The following is a 21,449-nucleotide window of genomic DNA, read 5'->3' on the forward strand; positions in this document are numbered from 1 at the left end:
TTTTTCTTCCTCTTCTATACTCTTCTGGACTTGTTCTTTGTAAATAATTTGTCTGACGTCCTCCTATATGAATTATATTGAACTGCAGGATATGTTTGGACAAATAGATTGGCATGACATGTATGAACTCATATCTGTCGACCAGCAATTCGATTTTTTGCGAAATGCTATATGTGATCTATATAACGCAACTGTGCCTATTAAGAGGATCAAAGTGAAATCAGGTACTAAACCATGGTTTAACGACACGATTAAGATTGCTATTAGGGAAAGGGATATTGCATATTCACGATGGAAGCGCTTTAGATTACCACATCTTCTAGAGGAGTATCGATCGGCGCGGAGAATAGCGAACAGAAATATCAATGCGGCGAAGACTGAATATAACTCTATGCGTTTCAATTCTGCTTTAGATTCCAGGGAAAAATGGAGAATTATACATGATATTGGCGTTGGGAAGTCTAGGTCATCGGGCGGTTATCAAGGTGATCCAAATGACTTGAACGAGATGTTTACTAATATCCCTGCCCCTCCGACGGACACATCCTTCTACACAGAAAAAAAAGTGTCTCGTAAATTTAAGAAGATTTTTACAATAATTTATTACAAGAATTTTCCAGAATTTTAGTTCATTTTTCGTATCTTCAACGAAAATTAACTACTCGAAAGGAAATTTTACAAATTCTAAGTAGCAATCGTGTAGTTCATGGACTACAAAATACGATGGAAATTTCCTTAAAAAATTTCTTAACTGGTAGTTAAAAATTCGTTTGTCATGCTATAAAACTACTTGTGAAATGTAAAGTATTTTCTAAATAATAAGTGCAATTTACTATAAGATTTTTTTGTATGAGAAAATATTTTTTTACGAAAAATGAACTTGAAAGTGGATAGCAATTTCTTACTGACAATTCCTATAGTTAATAATTGTTGGTAAAAAATTACCCAATGAAATATTTTTAGTTCACATGTAATTAAATTTATAGACATTTTCGTCAAAAATGGTAGATAACATTTCATGAAAATTTTGCAAATTTTAAGTTAAACTTTTCATCGTTCATAAACTGGTGTGCCTTTACGAATATTATTCTTAGAGTAAATTGTCAGCAGATGCGATGAACTAATGCAGAGTACAGAGATCTTTATCGGCATAGTGGAATGTGATTAATGTAAAGATGATGTTACTTGAGTTTTGTTGTGTACACATGAGCGTGGGGTTGTTTTTATTTTTGTTCATTTAGTGGTTTGTGTGTGAGTGTGTTTGTTATTCGCGGATGGTTTATTTGGCTGGATGAGGTGTTGTTTTCAATAAAGGCACATGTGTTTTTGTTGTTGTAGGAATGTTTTGGCTTTGCTTGGTTTTGTTTGGCATGCTTCAGTTGTATAGTTGGCGTTGGCGTGGGCTGTTGCATCTTTTAAGTAGGTATGCAACACGGCAATATAAAAGCATGGAATATTTTGGATTTTTGAGACATATATTGGTATTTGTTTATTAAACCTTTTAAATGAAAGTTATTAATATTTTATCGGTAGTTTAGAAAAAAGTTATTACGAATATTTAGGAAAATATGTTGAAATTGAAAGTGTATTGAATTTTTTATTATTCTATGTAAAAAATTAATATTCAATTCCAGATGAATTTGGAAAATTGTTGTTATATCTCAGCGTATAGTTTATTCATAAATTGGTAAGTATTTTTTTAAAATGACTTTCTTTTAAAAAGAATATTTTTTATGTATATTATTATTTGTTAATTAATTTTTTTGGAAACCAGTTTAATGTTTTTCTTTGTTGAGAAAACAATATTTAATTTCAGAGCAACTCCAGATGGATTCGAACAAATAAAAAATAGAGAATTGGTAAGTTTTCTTTTAAAAATTGGCTTTATTTTAACTAGAATATTTACGTTTTTGTGACCTTTTTATCATCAAAATTACAGGTTTTTAATGCCTTATTTTAGTATTTCTTTAATCAAATTTTTTGGAAACCAATGTAATATTTTTAATGTAAAAACAAATATTTAATTTCAGAATAACCCATTAAACATTTGGACAAATTTTTAGTACTCCTTTGCCTGTAATTTAATAGTCAATTGGTAAGGATTCTTTAACTTTCTTTTAGCCCTGGACAGTCATCCTTATTTTTTGTACATTAACGTCAGCCTTCATCATTTTGACTATGGCTCATTTCAAGACGCTAAAATTTTCATCGTGAGCGAAAAAGTGAACCAAACTTGAATTTATTTTCTTATTCAATTTGGTTTTACGTAGTATAACACAAAAATTCATAAAACGGTCGAATTAGTATAACTTAAATTCACCATTTCCCAATAGACTAAAATGCATTTTAAATCGAAAATGAAATTACGTGTAGTCATTTTGACGAATGATGACTGTCTAGGGTTATAAAGAATATTTGGTTTTTAATGCATATTATTATTTTTTTCATTATATTTTTTGAATTTTTTTTTTTAATAATTTTATTTAATATTTAATTTCAGAGTAACCCAAATAAATTTGGACAACTTTTTATATCTCCCCTCAGCGTACAATTTAATAGAGAATTGGTAAGTTTTATATTCAAACTTTGGCTTTCTTTCAACTAGAATATTTATTTTATTATATCCTTCACATCGATAACAACACAGTTTTATGAGTTTATTTAGAATACTTCATTATTTCTCTAATTGTTTCAGGTACACATTTTATGAGATACGTTTTCCAAAGAAAAGTTGAATTCTTTAAACCATTTGATAAGATGCCCCAAATATGGTAAGTTACAAGCTAAAATGAAGAATTAAAAATTATATTTTATTACATGGTGTTAATTTTTAACAATTTCCATTTTTGTTTCCATTTTTTCCAGCAAGATATGTAAAAAAACTACCTACGATGAATAAAAAAAGGATAAGTCAAAATGTCCAAACAGCGGGTTCAAATGAACTACTCTCTGTTCCACGTGGTCATAATTTTTATTCACAAAAAACATTGTATTAAGAACTTTCATCATAAGTTTTTATAATAAAGTACTTTTGCTTAAAGAAAGTTTAATTTTAATGTATGAAAATTTTCATAATAGTAAAACGGTTTGTTGTTCCTTTAATTATTTAATTTCTCTGCACTGTGGAATGATTGATTTAAAAATAGTTTAGTCGTCGACATTTTAAAGAGACTGTTAACCAATTTTTATTATCGGGTTTCCCACAAAATAAGCAAGTAAACCAAAAAAATACTGACTTTTTAACTTGGTAGGGGTATATAAATCTTATGGTGTTGTAAAAATGAACTAAACTACAATGTTATAGATGAACTAAAATTTAAGAAAATTATAAACTAGACAAGTTGAAAAAAATCTTAAGGGCTAAATCATGGTCAATATTACTACAGTTTAGTTCATTTTGCAATGGAAAAGGGTTCACTGTTTTTTCAGTGTATGACACGGATGACGGCATAGGAGGAAACTTATCTGAGAGGAACGATTTCGAGTTCAGGTGCGTTACCCAAGATGAGGTGATAGATAGTTTTTTCATGGTTAAGTCGAATGCTATTGGCCTGGATGGAATGGACCCCAGGCTTATACGAATACTGCTCCCTCAACTTATACCTCTTTTCACCTACTTATTTAACACAATTCTGACCTCCAGTACTTATCCCACGATATGGAAGCACGCAAAGATTATTCCGATACCGAAATCTAATTCAGAGTCACGACCCATTTCTATTTTGCGTTATGTTTCTAAAGTGTTCGAAAAGATTTTACATAAGCAGATATATGATTATCTTCTTCGCGGTAACTTGTTATCTGAAAGGCAGTCTGGTTTCCGCAGAGATCATAGTTGTGTGAGTGCACTGATCGAAGTATCGGAGTCAATTAGGAGAAATATTGATGAGAACCATGTTAGTTTTCTTGTACTCTTAGATCACTCAAAGGCTTTCGATACTGTTGATAACAAAATGTTATGTCTAAAACTTCAAAGATTTTTCAATTTCTCACCTACTCCTACCTCTCTCATAACTTCCTATCTTAACAATCGGTTACAGACGGTTTACACCAGAGATACTTTTTCATTGCCATTACCAGTTACGAAAGGGGTTCCACAGGGTTCTATAATTGGACCTCTATTATTTTGCATGTACGCAAATGACCTCCCTCTAGAAATAGTCCATAGTCAGATACTTATGTATGCAGACGACATACAAATCTTTTTAAGTAGTCCGGTAGGTGATACTAGTGAGTGTTTGGGGAAACTTAACCACGACCTTGATCGTGTGTTTCGATGGGCAACAGCTAATGGTCTGCTACTAAATCCACAAAAGTCTAAATGTTTGATTATACACAAGAATAGAAGGTTCTCTTTGTCCAATGCTGACATTAGGCTGAATGGTCAAAAAAATCGATGTAGTCACAGTGCTAAGAATCTTGGAGTAGTGTTCAATAGCACATTGAGTTGGTCAAGTCATGTAAACACAGCCGTTGGACAAACATATGCAAAACTACGTGCTTTATGGGTTACTCATTCCTACACACCAGTCAATATTCGACTTTTCCTGGCGAAAAGTCTTTTGTTACCGGGTTTAATTTACGGATCTGAACTCTTCGCGAATTGTGACTCCGTGAGCAAAAATAGACTTAACGTGGCATTCAATAGTATAGTTCGTTATGTGTATGGTTTACGCAGGACCGATCATGTTTCGCATGTTACAAACTCCCTCTTTGGCTTTAGTTTTAATACCCTGCTTAATGTCAAGTCGTTAGTATTTCTACATAAATTGATTTACAAACGGAAACCCATCTATCTCTATGATAAAATTCGGTTTACCAGATCTGATAGAAATAGGAATATAATACCCTTTATAAGGACAAGTCTTGTATCCGAATGGCAGTTCTTTATTGGCACAATACGTCTCTGGAACACTCTACCACCCGATATACAATGCATCAGCAACGCATCATCTTTTAAGAAGAGTATTCAAAATTTATTTCAAAATTAGAATATTTATCATTAAAAATTTGCTTGTAGATATAATATAGTATCACAATTTCAATTTCAATCATCAATAATACAATGCGATTGAATATTAAAAGTAATTTCTCTATATATAAATATATATATATATATATATATATATATATATATATATATATATATATATATATATATATATATATATATATATATATATATATATATATATATATATATATATATATATATATATATATATATATATATATATATATATATATATATATATATATATATATATATATATATATATATATATATATATATATATATATATATATATATATATATATATATATATTTTTTTTTTCTATTGTTATTAATACAATTTTTATTTATTTTAATTTTTTTTCTTTTTATCTTTAAATTTAATTATTGTACTTATTATTAATCGGAGATGTTTTAACATTTATAATCCTGCACTGTAATTATAAGATTTTAATCTTGTTGTGTAGGTACTCAATAAAATTAAATTGAATTTAGATTGGGATGAAAGTTTGCCACAATCAGTATACTCATCATGGATGGAATATATAAAAAATTTTACTTCACTTCAACAGTTTACATTTCCTCGTTACATTTCGATGACGTTAGCATCAATCCAAATCCATGGATTTTGTGATGCTAGTTTAGTTGCTTATGGTGCATGGGTTTATGTTCGAACTGAGTTAAATGGCATTGTGAAATCATCATTATTGAGTTCCAAATCGAGAGTTTCGCCTTTAAAAACTTTGACTGTACCAAAGCTTGAGCTTTCAGCCGCTTGCCTTTTGGCCGATCTTGTGGACAATGTTGTCAAAACAGTATCTCCTCAATGCGACGTGTTTTGTTGGTCAGATTCGATGGTCGTATTGTCGAGAGTTACCCTAAAACTTTAATGTTTTTGTATCAAATAGGGTTTCTCAGATTCAATCGCAAGAAACATCAATGTCATGGCGCTACGTTCCAACCAAACTTAATCCGGCAGACATTTTATCGCGAGGTGCAACGCCAGAGGAGCTACTCAATTCACCACTTTGGAGTGATGGTCCAAATTTCCTTTCGAATGAAATTAGTACTTGGCCTGGCAATAAGGAATTCTTGGTGGATTTGCCTGAAGGTAAAAGAAATGTTTTTCTGGCTACTGCTCACACAGATTTGTCCAAGATAATTGAGTATAACAAGATTAAGCATTGTGCTCTTATAAAGAGAAAACAAATGTCAAGGTGTAGAGGGCTATGAGAAAAAAATTGTTTTATTTGTCAATTTTTTCCAAAGCAGCTCTGCCCAGGAATAAATTTAAACGGCAATATTCACATAAAACCATAATGAATATTTGCTTTAAAATACATATACGTTTTATTTTAATTTTCTACAATCGTTTTGGTATTGCTTTTGTGGGTTTTTATTCAGAAATTTATGAAAAGTACAAATGTTTTGATATTTTCCGACGCAAACGGCAGTACATTTGAGAGACATGTCGACGCAAACTTTATGATATTTTGTTGATAGAGTCCTCTTTTGCTTCAGTTTTGCTATGACAAGACTGCATCTTCTTCTCTATTATCTTTGGATTTGTCGATACAGTGTAAGTATCACAATTCATTTTCGAAAATGCAACGTATATTTGCTTACGCATCTAAATTTTTTTTCCCTAAATTGAGAGGTTCTTCGTTGGAAATAACTCCGAGTGACATAAAAGCTGGCACTAAAATTTTAATTCGAAACATTCAAATGATTTGCTTTCCCAATGACATCAAGGCATTAAAGGCGAATAAGGCGATTTCTTCATCCAGCAAGTTATCATCATTGATGCCCATAATAGATGATTTTGGATTGATTCGAGTTGGCGGCCGCCTTGAACACTCAAATCTGGACTTCGACGCGCGCCATCCCCTGATATTGCCTAAAAATCATTCCATTACAACTGCCATGGTGATGCATTTCCACAACAAATTACTTCATGCAGGGGCCCAATGTCTACTAGTTCAACAGCAGTTTTGGCCCACTGGTGGACGAAAATTAGTAAGCTCCATTATATCCAAATGCGTTCGTTGCTTTAGAATGAAGCCAAGGCTCATGAAGCATGTAATTGGTAACCTTCCCACTGATCGAGTGAGGCCCAATAAAGCATTCCACACAACTGGTATAGATTTTTGTGGTCCCTTCTATTACAAATCGGAAGTGAAAAGCCGTTCACCAGTAAAAAGCTACGTTTGCATTTTTACCTGTTTTGCGACAAAGGCAACTCATTTAGAGTTAGTTCAAGACTTATCGACGCCTTCATTTTTATGTGCACTTCGACGATTTACTTCTCTCAGAGGCAAGCCAACCACGATATGGTCGGATAATGCAACAAATTTCATTGGTGCCAAAAACGAATTAAATGATTTGAAGCAAATGTTTTTGAGACAATCTCATCTAAATGCGGTTCACGATCAATGTCTCAATGATGGCATAGAATGGAAGTTCATTCCTCCCAGATCTCCACATTTCGGTGGGCTCTGGGAGGCTGCTGTTAAATCAGCAAAATTTCATTTTTACAGAGCTGTTGAACTTAACACCCTAACATTCGATGAGCTAAGGACTTTGGTATGCCAAATATCGGCAATTTTAAATTCCCGTCCGCTGTACCCAATATCGGAAGATCCAGACGATTTGGATGTATTGACACCTGTGCACTTTTTAGTTGGTGGCCCTTTGATTTCCATTCCAGAACCGAACATGGCCTGGATTGACATCGGTCGTCTTAATAGCTGACAAAAGGTTTCAGAGATGCAACAAAATTTCTGGCGAAAATGGAGTGCATCATACCTTTCACTTTTACAAGAACGCTCAAAGTGGCAAACCAAAGGCGAAGAAATTTCACCAGGATGTATGGTTCTTGTTAAGGACGACAATTTACCCCCACTAAAATGGCAAATAGGACGTATAACCGAAATCATAAAGGGGAAGGACGAGTTCTAAATGTGCGAACTAGCTGTGGAATCTTTAAAAGAGCTGTCAACAACTTAGCCTTGCTTCCTATTGATTCTGTTGAAGCCAACAGCCTTCAACGGGGGGAGGATGTTAACTTCAAGTCCGGCACTGTGCAGCCTGATTGCGTTAGCAAAGAATAGATTTTGTCTGCGTATCTTTTTTATTGTTTTGTATATCAACATATTTTTCTACCTTAATGCATGTCTAAAAATATTTGCAAGTTCATACATATATACACCTATGCACATACATATTGCAACTGTCTAGCAGTCGTCTGCGGTGCATTGGTTGGGTCATCCCTTTGTATGCATGTCAGAATGTGTATGCTTAGACATTTGTACATACAAACCCTTTATTTTTTGTACATAAATTCTGTTATTTTAAGATTTTTTGAAACAAATAACTTTTTGGTTTTCTCTTTCTTTACACAGAATCAAGTGAATAAAGTCAAGTTCAAGTCGGAACTTTTGTTTGAAATTAAAACTTTAAAACTTCGCTTTTTTATTGTCCAGCAAATAGCCTTAAAAATATTACAGGCTCAAATAACCATATTTCCGCCAAATGTTAGGAAAGCTGATTGGAATATGTACAGGGAATCGTTCAATATGATGATACCGGAAATACCAGAGACAAATATGAGCACTGTGCAAGATATCGAACACGCGGATTACTAAGGCCTTCAACATCTCACTGAAAGCTGCATGCCCTAGAGGGAAGCCAAGGGGGAACAATCGACCACCATGGTTGTCTGCGGAGTTAAGTAATATGAGGAAATCCTGCAGGAAGCTCTTTAACAAAGCAACGTCAACCAGAGCTCCTGAGGATTGGGACGCTTACAAGAAGAATCTGAAAGGATACAAGCGAGAAGTGAGAAAGGCTCAGCATAACTCTTGGAATGTTTACTGCAGCAGTATTGAGAATACGTCCGAGGCTTCCAGACTACGGAAGGTACTAGCATCCACTAACTACGCTCCAGGTTTCATTAAAACATCGGAGGGCAATTGGACAACGTCCAGTGAGGAAACGCTGGAGGTACTATTGGACACACATTTTCCTGGAAATCAGACGGTTGGACCACGTTCAAATAACCATATTTCCGCCAAATGTTAGGAAAGCTGATTGGAATATGTACAGGGAATCGTTCAATATGATGATACCGGAAATACCAGAGACAAATATGAGCACTGTGCAAGATATCGAACACGCGGATTACTAAGGCCTTCAACATCTCACTGAAAGCTGCATGCCCTAGAGGGAAGCCAAGGGGGAACAATCGACCACCATGGTTGTCTGCGGAGTTAAGTAATATGAGGAAATCCTGCAGGAAGCTCTTGTAGTAAATCCTGCCAAGACAGAATTAGTCATATACTGCAAAGATAGCAAAACTCCCACGTTTAAGCCCATATCCTTAGAGGGTATTGAAATTCCCTTTGGTGAGTGTGCAAAATACCTTAATGTTGAAGAAAGGGCGAGGAAAGCCACGGTAGCTTTGTACTCGTGCAAAAAGGCAATAGGAAAAAAGTGGGCACTAAAAACGAAAATTGTGCATTGGCTATACACAGCAGGGGTTAGACCTATAATGCTATATGGTGTTGTAGTCTGGTGGCCGGCACTTCAGCAACCGAAAGGTTTAGATAAAGTTCAGCGAATGACGTGCTTGTGTATCACTTCTGATATCTGCTATAACGGGTCGCTGCCTGATAGGCGAATTTGCAAAAACTATTGGTGCGAAGTATAATGACTATTGTATGAGCTGTCATGATGCGGAGGAAAAGGAATCAATTAAACACCTCTTGTGTGAGTGTCCTGCATTTTGTGTAAGGCGTAAGCAAATTTTAGGGGCATATAGCTTTAGATTATTGGCGGATCTGGAAAACGTTAACATAAGCAGTCTGTTAATGTTTTTGGAACAATCTGGTTGGTCCAACAAAAGAAAATAATAGAGAAGGTTCAGTGGTTAAAACTAGAAGTGCCCATATGTAATAGGTACTTTTAGTTAAATGTGGTATCACAATGGACTGAATAGTCTAAGTGAGCCTGAAACTTAATCGGGCTGCCACTTTAACCTAACCTAAACCCCGGCCTAATGCCGGCAACTTTCTCTAGGAGAAAGTCTTAATACCCGGCCGAAGGCCGGCAACTCTCCCGCACCCTTGGGACTGCGTTATGCGCTTTACAGACTATCAGTTATTCCGGACGGAATGTCGGTGTTTGTAAAGAATCTTAAGCGGACCTTAGACGGTCGGATAAACACTCCGACAGAGGTTCGTCTATTCGTTGTGTGTTCGTTCAAGTTTTGCCCTTACACTGCACGAACAAATGTGATAACAACATGAACAAATAAGAAGAAGCATAAACAAACAATGAAGTTGTACGAAGATTTATGGGTGAAACCATTTTTTACTGAAAAAATGGAAGAAAATAATAAAAAAAATCCTGGTATATGTGTCAAAACAATGATTCTGAAGTAATCCACATTTAATATAAAGGGTGATTTGTTAAGAGCTTGATAACTTAAAAAAAAAAAAAAACGCATAAAATTTGCAAAATCTCATCGGTTCTTTATTTGAAACGTTAGAATGGTCCATGACATTTACTTTTTGAAGATAATTTCATTTAAATGTTGACCGCGGCTGCGTCTTAGGTGGTCCATTCGGAAAGTCCAATTTTGGGCAACTTTTTCGAGCATTTCGGCCGGAATAGCCCGAATTTCTTCGGAAATGTTGTCTTCCAAAGCTGGAATAGTTGCTGGCTTATTTCTGTAGACTTTAGACTTGACGTAGCCCCACAAAAAATAGTCTAAAGGCGTCAAATCGCATGATCTTGGTGGCCAACTTACCGGTCCATTTCTTGAGATGAATTGTTCTCCGAAGTTTTCCCTCAAAATGGCCATAGAGTCGCGAGCTGTGTGGCATGTAGCGCCATCTTGTTGAAACCACATGTCAACCAAGTTCAGTTCTTCCATTTTTGGCAACAAAAAGTTTGTTAGCATCGAACGATAGCGATCGCCATTCACCGTAACGTTGCGTCCAACAGCATCTTTGAAAAAATACGGTCCAATGATTCCACCAGCGTACAAACCACACCAAACAGTGCATTTTTCGGGATGCATGGGCAGTTCTTGAACGGCATCTGGTTGCTCTTCCCTCCAAATGCGGCAATTTTGCTTATTTACGTAGCCATTCAACCAGAAATGAGCCTCATCGCTGAACAAAATTTGTCGATAAAAAAGCGGATTTTCTGCCAACTTTTCTAGGGCCCATTCACTGAAAATTCGACGTTGTGGCAGATCGTAAGTCTATTCATGATGAAATGTCAAAGCATACTGAGCATCTTTCTCTTTGACACCATGTCTGAAATCCCACGTGATCTGTCAAATACTAATGCATGAAAATCCTAACCTCAAAAGAATCACCCTTTATTACAAATTACTTGATGAATTTAAAATACTTGTCGCCTGGTTTCCCATTGATTGGAAGTGGATATTTTCCACGTTTTTGCCACAATACTGGTTTAGATTTATATATTTCTTTAATTTTCAACCAGAATTGGCGATCCATCATTAATTTCATTGCAGAAATGCCTGTTTTTAATGTAAAAATAAATTTGTCTTTGATAATGTTTGTCGAACATCCCCTTACACTCAATGATTTGTACCACCCAACCAGAAAAAAGTTGTTTTGATTTTATGCCAAAACGTCCCCGCGACAGCCGAACACGACCTTATACAATCGGATTTGTCGCCACAACGTGTTGTGTCGCAGGGTTTATCCGACCGTATAAGGTGCCCTTTACAGTGTGTCCAATCGATACACTTGTCAGCGATGACTAAATAATCGTTAAATGTGTTATCGATCCCATAAACATGCAGCAGTATCGATTATGCCTTCGGACTTAACTTATATGTGCACAATATATGGGATATGTTTGAAACGAGCACTGTCGTCCGGAATAACTGATAGTCTGTAAAGCGCATTAGCCCACTTTGACTCTGTCCATATGAGAAAGTCTTAAACCCTGGCCGAAGGCCGTCAACTTTCCCCCCTTGGGCCTGCGTTAGGTTAGGTTAGGTGGCACCCCGATGTATCAGGCTCACTTAGACTATTCAGTCCATTGTGATACCACATTGGTGAACATCTCTCTTATCACTAAGTGCTGCCCGATTCCATGTTATGCTCAATGACAAAGGGACCTCCTTTTTGTAGCCGAGTCCGAACGGCGTTCCACATTGCAGTGACACCACTTAGAGACGCTTTTAAAACCCTCAGAAATGACACCAGCATTACTGAGGTGGGATAATCCTGCGTTAGCCCACTTTGGACTCTGTCCATAGGAGAAAGTCTTAAACCCCGGCCGAAGGCTGACAACTTTCCTCCCCTTGGGACTGCGTTAGCCCACTTTGGACTCTGTCCATAGGAGAAAGTCTTAAACCCCGGCCGAAGGCCGTCCACTTTCCCCCCTTGGGTTAATACTTACAACATAAAAAATTATTTTAGTAATAATCAGTTTTTTATTGTTCCTACTCAGAATGAAAGCTCAATAACTTTGCTAAAAGTGTACCTATAAAGACATGTTGTACACCAATCGAAAGGCCAGAGTATAGGCTTCCAAACTATGTTTAAGAAATCGAAGACTTTTTGAGATATAACGAAAAATTAGGTTAAAAATTTTCTTTTTTTATTTATATCTCCCGAACTAACATATATTTTATATTTATAAAATATTTTTTGCGTATAAAAGTGCATTAAATAAGCTTTCATATGATACCAAGTTTTTTTAGATTGGACAATAAACAATATAATTTAATTTTGAGCAGCATTGCTCTTCACGAACAACACAAAAGAAAATGCACGAAAATTAATGTTTGGGACCATAGACAATATAATACATATAGATGATCCACTATTATCTTTAAAAAAATGTGTCAGTTCCAAAAATTGATTTTCTAACATTTTGTTTTGATTTTTTCGTAAATAGTCGTATTTCCGCGGTTTTGGTGACAATTTTTTGTTCAAATATGAACTTTTAATAATTTATTTATAAATCCTCTGGTGCATCATAAACATTCTAATTTTGTGTAAAATTGGCAAACTACAAAAAGGAAAACGAAAGATAATGTAAGCGTGCTCTTATTTTTCTCGTTTATTTTTAATCTTCGGAACTGTCAAACATAGTTTGACACCCATCTATATGTGTTATATTGTCTATGCATCAGCCTTTAAAGGGTGATACGGTCAAGGGAAAACGCGTGTAAATCGGTGAAATCGTTTATTTAAAAAATCAAATTAAAATTCTTTTTCAAGTTCAATTAGTATAAAATTCAGGAAAAATATTCAGTTAGGCTTTCGCTTTTCCAAATCCGAAATGCAGGGCCTCACGCTTGACACCTGCCATCAGATTTTGTACAGCCATCTTGTCCACCTTCTTCGCCGCAGAAAGCCAGTTTGCCTTGAACTGCTGCTCGTCCTTAGCAGTTTTTTTTGGTCTTCTTTAGGTTCCGCTTGACAATAGCCCAGTATTTCTCAATTGGGCGGAGCTCTGGCGTGTTGGGAGGGTTCTTGTCCTTGGGAACCACCTGCACGTTGTTGGCGGCGTACCACTCCATGGCCTTTTTACCGTAATGGCAAGATGCCAAATCCGGCCAAAACAGTACGGAACAACCGTGTTTCTTCAGGAAAGGAAGCAGACGTTTATTCAAACACTCTTTCACGTAAATTTCTTGGTTGACAGTCCCGGAAGCTATGAAAATGCTGCTTTTCAAGCCACAGGTACAGATGGCGTGCCAAATCAGATATTTCTTTGCGAACTTTGACAGTTTTATGTGCTTGAAAATATCTGCTATCTTTCCCCTTCCTTTTGCCGTATAAAACTCCTGTCCCGGAAGCTGCTTGTTGTTGTTGTTGTAACAGTTTATTGTGATCTCATCCATTTCATGTTATACGCTTGGTACGTCAGCTTGTTGGCAGATCAAGGAACTCTGCGACTAAGGTGGGGTGTGTCCAGAGTGATCTGGTGGTAAGTCGGGTTGGTTTGGCTGGGCAAGAGAAAAGATGACGCGTGTCGTGTGGCCCTTGGTTGCAAATTGGACAAACGTCAGCTACGCTGCTATCAATCATCGATAAGTAGGAATTGAGGCGGCTGCACTTGCCTGATCTTAATTGGGCCAAAACTACCCTAGTCTGCCGTGGGAGGTCTCTTTCCTCCGGTGCTATGGGCGGTGGTCGGACTCCAAGAACAGGATTAACTTTGTAGCTTCTCACCGCTCCAGCTACAGTATCCTCGTGAATCCTGTTCAAACCTGCCTGGTACGCTGCTTGATCTAGAGGCTCTCTTTTATAGCGCTGGATCTCGCGCTCTAGATCATGTATATCAACCCTTACGTTCCTGGGTGGTGGTTGTGTATCCATAAGATGGTGGTTTGGATGATTACTGCGATAACAACCCAGTAGATACTGCTTTGAAAACATGTAGTTGTGTCTTCGCACCGGGATGATCTTTGTCTGCACATTAAGGTGATCCAGGGTTGTGCTGCGGAGACACCCAGTCGCAGTTCTAAGAGCAGCGTTCTGGCAGGTTTGTATGTTATTCCACTGCGTATCACTGGTCTGCGGTGTCCACACTGGCGCTGCATAGTTTACCACTGACCGGCCAATTGCCTTATAAGTAGTTAGCAAGGTTTCTTTGTCCGCACCCCAAGTACTGCCGGCAAGTGACTTGAGGACCTTGTTTCTACCACGGAGCTTATTACAAATTGCAGTGGCATGGGCAGATGACCTAAAAAGGCTGTCGAATGTGACACCAAGAATCTTGGGGTAATTTGTGGTCGGAATTATTACTCCATCGACTCTGATATTCAACCGCCTGCGCACTTCTGCCGTCCATGTAGTAAATAGTGTGGCTGAGGATTTGGTGGGGCATATCCTCAAGTTTCTCGCAGTGAAATAACTGGTAAGATTAGCTATGTAGACGTTCAACCGATCGCAAATGTCATCAACATTGGGCCCAGATGCCAAGATTGTACAGTCATCCGCATATGATACAATCTCGACGCCGTCAGGAGGGGGTGGAATCGAGGACATGTAGAGGTTAAACAGTGCCGGAGATATCACCCCACCTTGGGGAACTCCCTGTTTAACTCTACGCGGTCTTGACTTTCTGTCCCTGAATTCCACGTACGACTGGCGTCCACACATATAATTCAGCACCCAACGCTTCGCTCCTGTCGGTAGGGACGTATTCTCGATGTCCTCAAATAATGTGGCATGGTTGACCGTATCGAATGCTTTCGTAGGTCAAGCGCCACGAGGACCGTCCTATGACACGGCCTGGGCTGGTTAAGTCCCTTATTAATATGTGTCGAAATGGCATGTAAGGCTGTTGTCGTACTATGTACCTTACGGAATCCATGTTGATGGTGGGCAGCTGGAAAATTCTCCACAAGGCTGGGGAGGAGTAATGCCTCAAGTGTCTTGGCTACTGGCGAAAGAAGGGATATCGGTCTGTACGATTCACCTTTGCTCGAATCTTTGCCCGGTTTCAGTAGAGAAATCACCCTTCCCATTTTCCAGACATCGGGTATAATGTGTGATTCCAAAGACAAATTGAGGAGTCTGGTCAGGTACTCAACTCCCAGTATTCCCAGATGCTTCAGCATTAGCATTGAAATTCCGTCAGGGCCCAGCGCCTTAGATGGTTTGGTAACTTCGGCTGCAGTATATTGTGGTGTGTCATCGGCTCGGAGACCGCGTACACGACGGGTGGCTCTCCTTTTCGCTCTATCACTCTCGGGATGCTCGACAAACTGTTGGTTGAAGTATTTGGCGCACCTCTTCGGATCAGTCACAGTCACGTCGCCAAATGTGACTGAAATCCCATCATCCCTTGTGGAGGGGTTCGAGAGGGCTCTAACTGTTGACCACAATTTACCAGTTCCTGTTCCCAAGTTACATTGCTTCAGGTGCTCTAACCAAGTGTTCCGCTTGTGCTCGTCGACTATCTTACTAATCTCTAGATTTAGTTCTCTGATTCTAGGATCAGCAGGGTTAGCACGCAGGTTACCAGGGTTCATCACGCTCGTCTGCGAGTCCCGCCGCTTCGGCTGGGAAGTTGGGCCTCACTTGGGCAATTCGACCAGCGGGTATGAAGCGAGCGACTGCTGCGTTGATGATGTCCCGGAACTCCCTCTGGGCAACATGAACATGTGAGGGGGACGGGAGCTCACTGAAGCGGCGATCGGTGTATTCTCTGAAGCCTTCCCAGTTGGCTTTCTTTTGATTAATAAACGTCCGGCGTTCAGAGGTTATGAAATCGGAGGGTCGGTTGATGGTGAGAATTATGGGGAGGTGGTCCGAACCCAATGAAATGACGGGTTGCCAGGAGACGTCATTTATCAGACCAGGCGATGCTAACGATAAATCTGGAGAACTGCTGCAGTCACGCATAATTCTCGTGGGGGGCTCTTCGTTCACCGTGCAAAATGTGGAGTCGTCTATCTGTTCTGCCAAAGCTATGCCCCTCTGGTCATTACCCAGGAGAGAATGCCAAAGTTCATGGTGGGCATTAAAATCTCCTAGAACCAATCGGTTATGCCCGCTCAACAACCACTCAATGTTTGGGCTATAACCTGGAGCACAGCTACCAACCGGCGGTATGTACACATTGTATAGCTCTATCTCGGCAGCCCCACACTTAACTGCTACCCCCATACATTCCATGTACGGGTCATTAGTGTCTAGCACAAGCGTGATAGGTCTATACTGCACGGAACGGTGTAATAGGAAAGCCAGGCCACCACCTCCATTTCTTGTGCGATCCTTCCGTAGGACATTGTACCCATCACAATGTCGTAGGCTGCAGGTGGGATTCAGCTTTGTTTCCTGGATCGCCGCGACCCTTATCCTTTACCGATTCATAAAGTCTACGATCTCACTAATCTTACCACGGAGCCCGTTGCAATTAAATTGCAAAAATGATGCACTCTTCGGAACTGGTACAACAATATTCGGTGTAAGATGCTGCGGCGGAGAATATTGTTGTGCGGGAGAAGTCGGTGGGGTCACATAATCAGATGACCCACTGCTGCTGTCATTGGCACAGCATCCTGCCACGAAGTCAGTTTGACTATACTCCCGCAGCGATGTTAGGCCGGAGCAGTTCCGGAAGTGCACCCATTCCATGCACCGGTTACACCTCACCGAAACCGAGCGATGGTGAATTCGATTTCGGCAGACGGCACAGTACCATGGTCCGGGGTTTTCCTCTATCCCGGCTCGGACCAAAAGCAGGCGGAGAAGGCTCCCCGAGATGCACCTGCTCCAACACGAAAAAACGGACGAGACTGGTATCCATCGGGTCAATCCGGTGCGTAGAACCCGCCGCCGTGGGATTGGGAAGCTGCTTGTAGTCGGCTTTGGCGTAGGTTTCGTCGTCCATTACCACGCAGTCAAACTTCGTCAGCATCGTCGTGTACAGCCTCCGGGATCGCGCTTTGGCCGTCGTATTTTGTTTATCGTCGCGATTTGGAGTCACTGCCTTCTTGTAAGTCGATAGTCCGGCTCGTTTTTTGGCTCGATGCACGGTTGTAGACGATACACCCAGCTTATTTGCGGCATCTCGGAGAGAGAGGTTAGGGTTTCGCTTGAAACTACCGGCAACTCTCTTTGTCGTCTCAGCGGCTTCCGGTTTTCGATTTCCCCCCGATCCAGACTTCCTGGCTGTCGACAAACGTTCCCCAAACACTTTAACCCTCTAATGCCCCAATTTTTTTGCCAGCTAATTAAATTTTCAATGTTAATGACACAAAAGCAAGAGAACTAAACAAGAAAAATATACGGTAAAATTCAGCATACGCTGCAAAGCCTCTTGAATAGTTTAAAATAAGTTTTCTTTTTATTTTGCCCATTTTTGTTGTCTTAAGGTGTGTTTTACTAAAAGCTTCCTTATTAAATGAAGGCCGCCTAAAGGCGGGCTTGGGCATTAGAGGGTTAATTACATTTGTAACGGTTGATTTGGCAACTTTTAGCAATTTTGCCAGCTTTGCGTGAGAGTAGCTCGGATTTTCGCGATGCGCGAGCAAAATTTTGATACGCTGCTCTTCTTGCTTGGACGGCATTTTGACAAATGAAGAGTGAATTCCAAAATCAAAATAGGAGCAACATTCTACACACACCTTCAAAATGAGGGGTGTTCAGGTTTTTTAAATGCAAAATTGAAAGAAATACGTCAACTTTATATTGACCAAATTTTGACCGTATCACCCTTTACCATATAAAGCCTAGTACTAAGATCACGTTTTCGGACGAAAAACTGTTATATTCCATATAAAAAAACGTTTGCGCGAAATAAATGCGAAATCTTTGTTTTGAGCATTTTCAGACACATATTTATACAAACCTGGGTTTTTCGCACGAAAAAATAGGCAGGTATATTATTTCGCATAAATAAGTTAACATCCCTGTGTTTGAGACCCTATTTACGGAGATAGATGAAGATATTTGTTTTTCGCAGAAACGAACTTATCACTAAGCATAAAGGTGAGTACAATGTTCGTTTTTCGAGTTGAAAATTACTTTATTTTCGCGATTACTTTTCTTGAAATAATCAAAATTATAAATGAAGACAAACATATTTCCATATTGTCTTGCCGTAATTTAGAGGAACAGAAACTGTGCATCAATTGAGTTAATTTTTCTGCTTTATATTGACCGATTTTAATAAAGTAACCGCGAAAATTTCAACTTGAAAAGCGAACATAGTACTTACATTAAAGGTGAGTACTATGTTCAGTTTTCGAGTTGAAACCCACTTTATTTTCGCGATTACTTTTTCCTGAAATTATAAATTATAAATGAAAACCAATATATTCTCATGATGTGTTGCCGAAATTTTATTCTTTAAAATGGATTAGTAAAGAAATGTAACCGTGAAAAAATGGTGATTTTAGCGGCTAAACTTGAACTTAATACCCACCTTTAAGCTGAGTACTATGTTCAGTTTTCAAGCTGAAAACCAGCTTATTTTCACGGTTACTTTTTTAAATCAATTAATTTCGAAATATTAAATGGTTCGCAATCAATACATTGAATCTTTTCCATCCATAATTTGAAGAGACTTGATAAAACTGTTATCGTCTTCATATATATTTTTGCACTTTTAATTTAGTGTTTTGGTGAAAAACTCGAACATAGTACTCACCTTTAGAGTTTGAAGATTCCATTTTATTTTCACAAATATATCTTTGGTTATTTTGTTTAACATTTACCTTGTGAAAGATTTTTATTTAACTTATTGATAAACTCTTCATTGGTGAAATTTTTGTTTTGTCGAATTAATTTGTCGAGTATTCGAGCCTTACATTTTCCTACTGACATTATTGAATACCAGTCGTCAAAATTGGATACCTTTGCATACATTGAAGGGTAAACTGGCTCATGAGGACATTGATAATGTTTTTCCGAAGCCATATGATGATCACTTTGTTTGTTCTCGTGAATGTAATTGCAAACGGCACATTCAAAACTTTGGAATATATCACCGTTGTATATGGCTGTTTTACGAGAATTGATTGCATTCAAAAGTCTTTTGTTAGAAATAGGTTCAAGCATGTTGTATTTGTGATTTAGATAGGAATTATATGCGCTATCATTGGAATCCAAATACTTGAGATAAATTGCTAATGATTCGGGGCTCTTAAAATCCCTGATATCAATAAATGATTTTTCATTCGGAGACCAATCCTGAAAATTATATTTTAAGATATATTGTTGTTAAACACTAAACAATTACATACTTTTATCGATGGTGAACCAAAATAAATCGGGATGGACCCAGCTATTAGAGGCCTCCAGAACTTCTCTGTTATATAGTCGTAACAAACCCCATTTTCATATGAGATTATAAACTTATATCGAGCCATAAATTTTAACAGTTCTGGCGCATAAAGATTATTTAGATAATCATATTGGATTTTCTGTAAACTATTCAAAAAATTCAATAAATGGTTTTAATTATTAACACTAATTAACTGTAACCACGTACCTGTGTGGTAAATTACGATTCTTCAAACATGTGCCGTAAGAATCCACTTTGATATAATTCATTAATTCCTTCACATAATCATCCCTGCCAGACATTGTGTCACAATCCGATTGCATGAAAAGAATTAAAGCTTGCTCTTTATGCCTGGACTTTTCGCCGATAGGAATAACATAGGTGGGACTGGTTAAATTCACAGCATCAGTTAAGTAATACGTAGTCAGTGGCATTGTACTGTACCGACTGAATGTTGAAGTAATATTAAAATGTTGCAGCCATTCACCGTATGGCATAAATGGAACATTTCTTGGCGATTCTTCGTGTATGAGCCCCCATATTTGGTGTGCCTGTCGCGGCAAAGGAAAGTCATCATTTTTAATGTTCGAACCATAGAATAAAATTGCCTAAAATAAACCAATATTCCAATTAATAGAATGCACAGAGAATTGAAGCCTAAAGGTTAGTATTAAGATCGAGTTTAGCCTCTAAAATAAATAAGTAAAAATAGCATAAATTTATACCTGTTTGATGCAAATTTAATTAAAACTTGATCGGGAATACCCAAATTAACTTTTCACAATATTTATATTCTTTATAATGGATCATTAGAGAAAATTAATCGTGAAAAGATGGCGGTTTCAGCGGCTATTCTCGCTAACAGCATTTTTTTCGCTGTTACATTTCTTTAATAATTCATTTGAAAGCAAATTTCATTTGTTGCTTTGGATCATTGCCTACCAAGTTATACAAAAATTTGCAAAAAAAAAAGTTATGTTATTCTGCTTTTACCTTAAAGGCCAGTATTAAGTTGGCATTGTCGCGCTAAATTTGCACTTTTTTCACGATTACTTTTCTTTAGTAACTCATTTCACAGAAAATAAACATTTTAAGTTCGCAATTTCTCCCATCGGCCATTCGGTACTAAAATAGCCTTCTTATGCATTATGACCTTTCGGTACTAAAATAGTTTTCTTATGCATTATGAGCTTGAAAATAGGTATTTTTCGGAGCTAAGACAGCTTGTTGAAAATTTGCACCATTTGTCGACATTGCATTTAAAAACTTATATGTATATCGATTACTAAATGCTAAGGCATTCGACTGGGTTTGTCATAGGTTGCTATGTGTATTATTGGGGGAGTCATTTTCGAGAAGTTCCAGCGTCCCATCGGGTATGCCATTTGGGACTCATTCCATCTTCATTGCTTGTGTACGATTTGACCAAGTCCATAGTTGTTTCTAGGAGATTGATGTATGCGGATGATAAGAATATTTTTTTCTAATCTTAACAATGAGATGAAATCATTGCAAGAAAATAAAACTTGGCTGTTAACCGAACTACCAAAAGAGGCAAAGGCATTGCCAGGAAGGTGGGTATATCGCGTGAAACAAAATGCTGGAACAATAGATAAATACAAAGCTAGATTGGTCA

At 37.7% G+C, this 21,449-nt stretch overlaps 1 protein-coding gene across 3 annotated transcripts in view; it reads right to left on the reverse strand.

The window, feature by feature from the left end:
* The window catches only part of FucTB (alpha-(1,3)-fucosyltransferase 10), a 47,214-nt gene that overhangs the window by 22,086 nt on the left and 3,679 nt on the right, over positions 1-21,449 (reverse strand). For 2 of the 3 annotated variants that reach the window (XM_075295362.1, XM_075295361.1), the window contains 4 exons: positions 20,021-20,421; positions 19,773-19,959; positions 19,245-19,719; positions 2,592-2,783 (listed from right to left, as the gene is read on the reverse strand). In XM_075295362.1, the coding sequence (XP_075151477.1) occupies positions 2,692-2,783; positions 19,245-19,719; positions 19,773-19,959; positions 20,021-20,421 (1,155 nt within the window). In that variant the 3' untranslated portion in view covers positions 2,592-2,691. Of the gene's footprint in view, positions 1-2,591; positions 2,784-19,244; positions 19,720-19,772; positions 19,960-20,020; positions 20,422-21,449 lie in introns of those variants that run through there. The other variant, XR_012719331.1, reaches the window with a different exon arrangement.

The sequence above is a fragment of the Haematobia irritans genome, chromosome 2 (assembly GCF_050003625.1).
Source record: "Haematobia irritans isolate KBUSLIRL chromosome 2, ASM5000362v1, whole genome shotgun sequence".
Lineage (NCBI taxonomy): Eukaryota > Metazoa > Arthropoda > Insecta > Diptera > Muscidae > Haematobia > Haematobia irritans.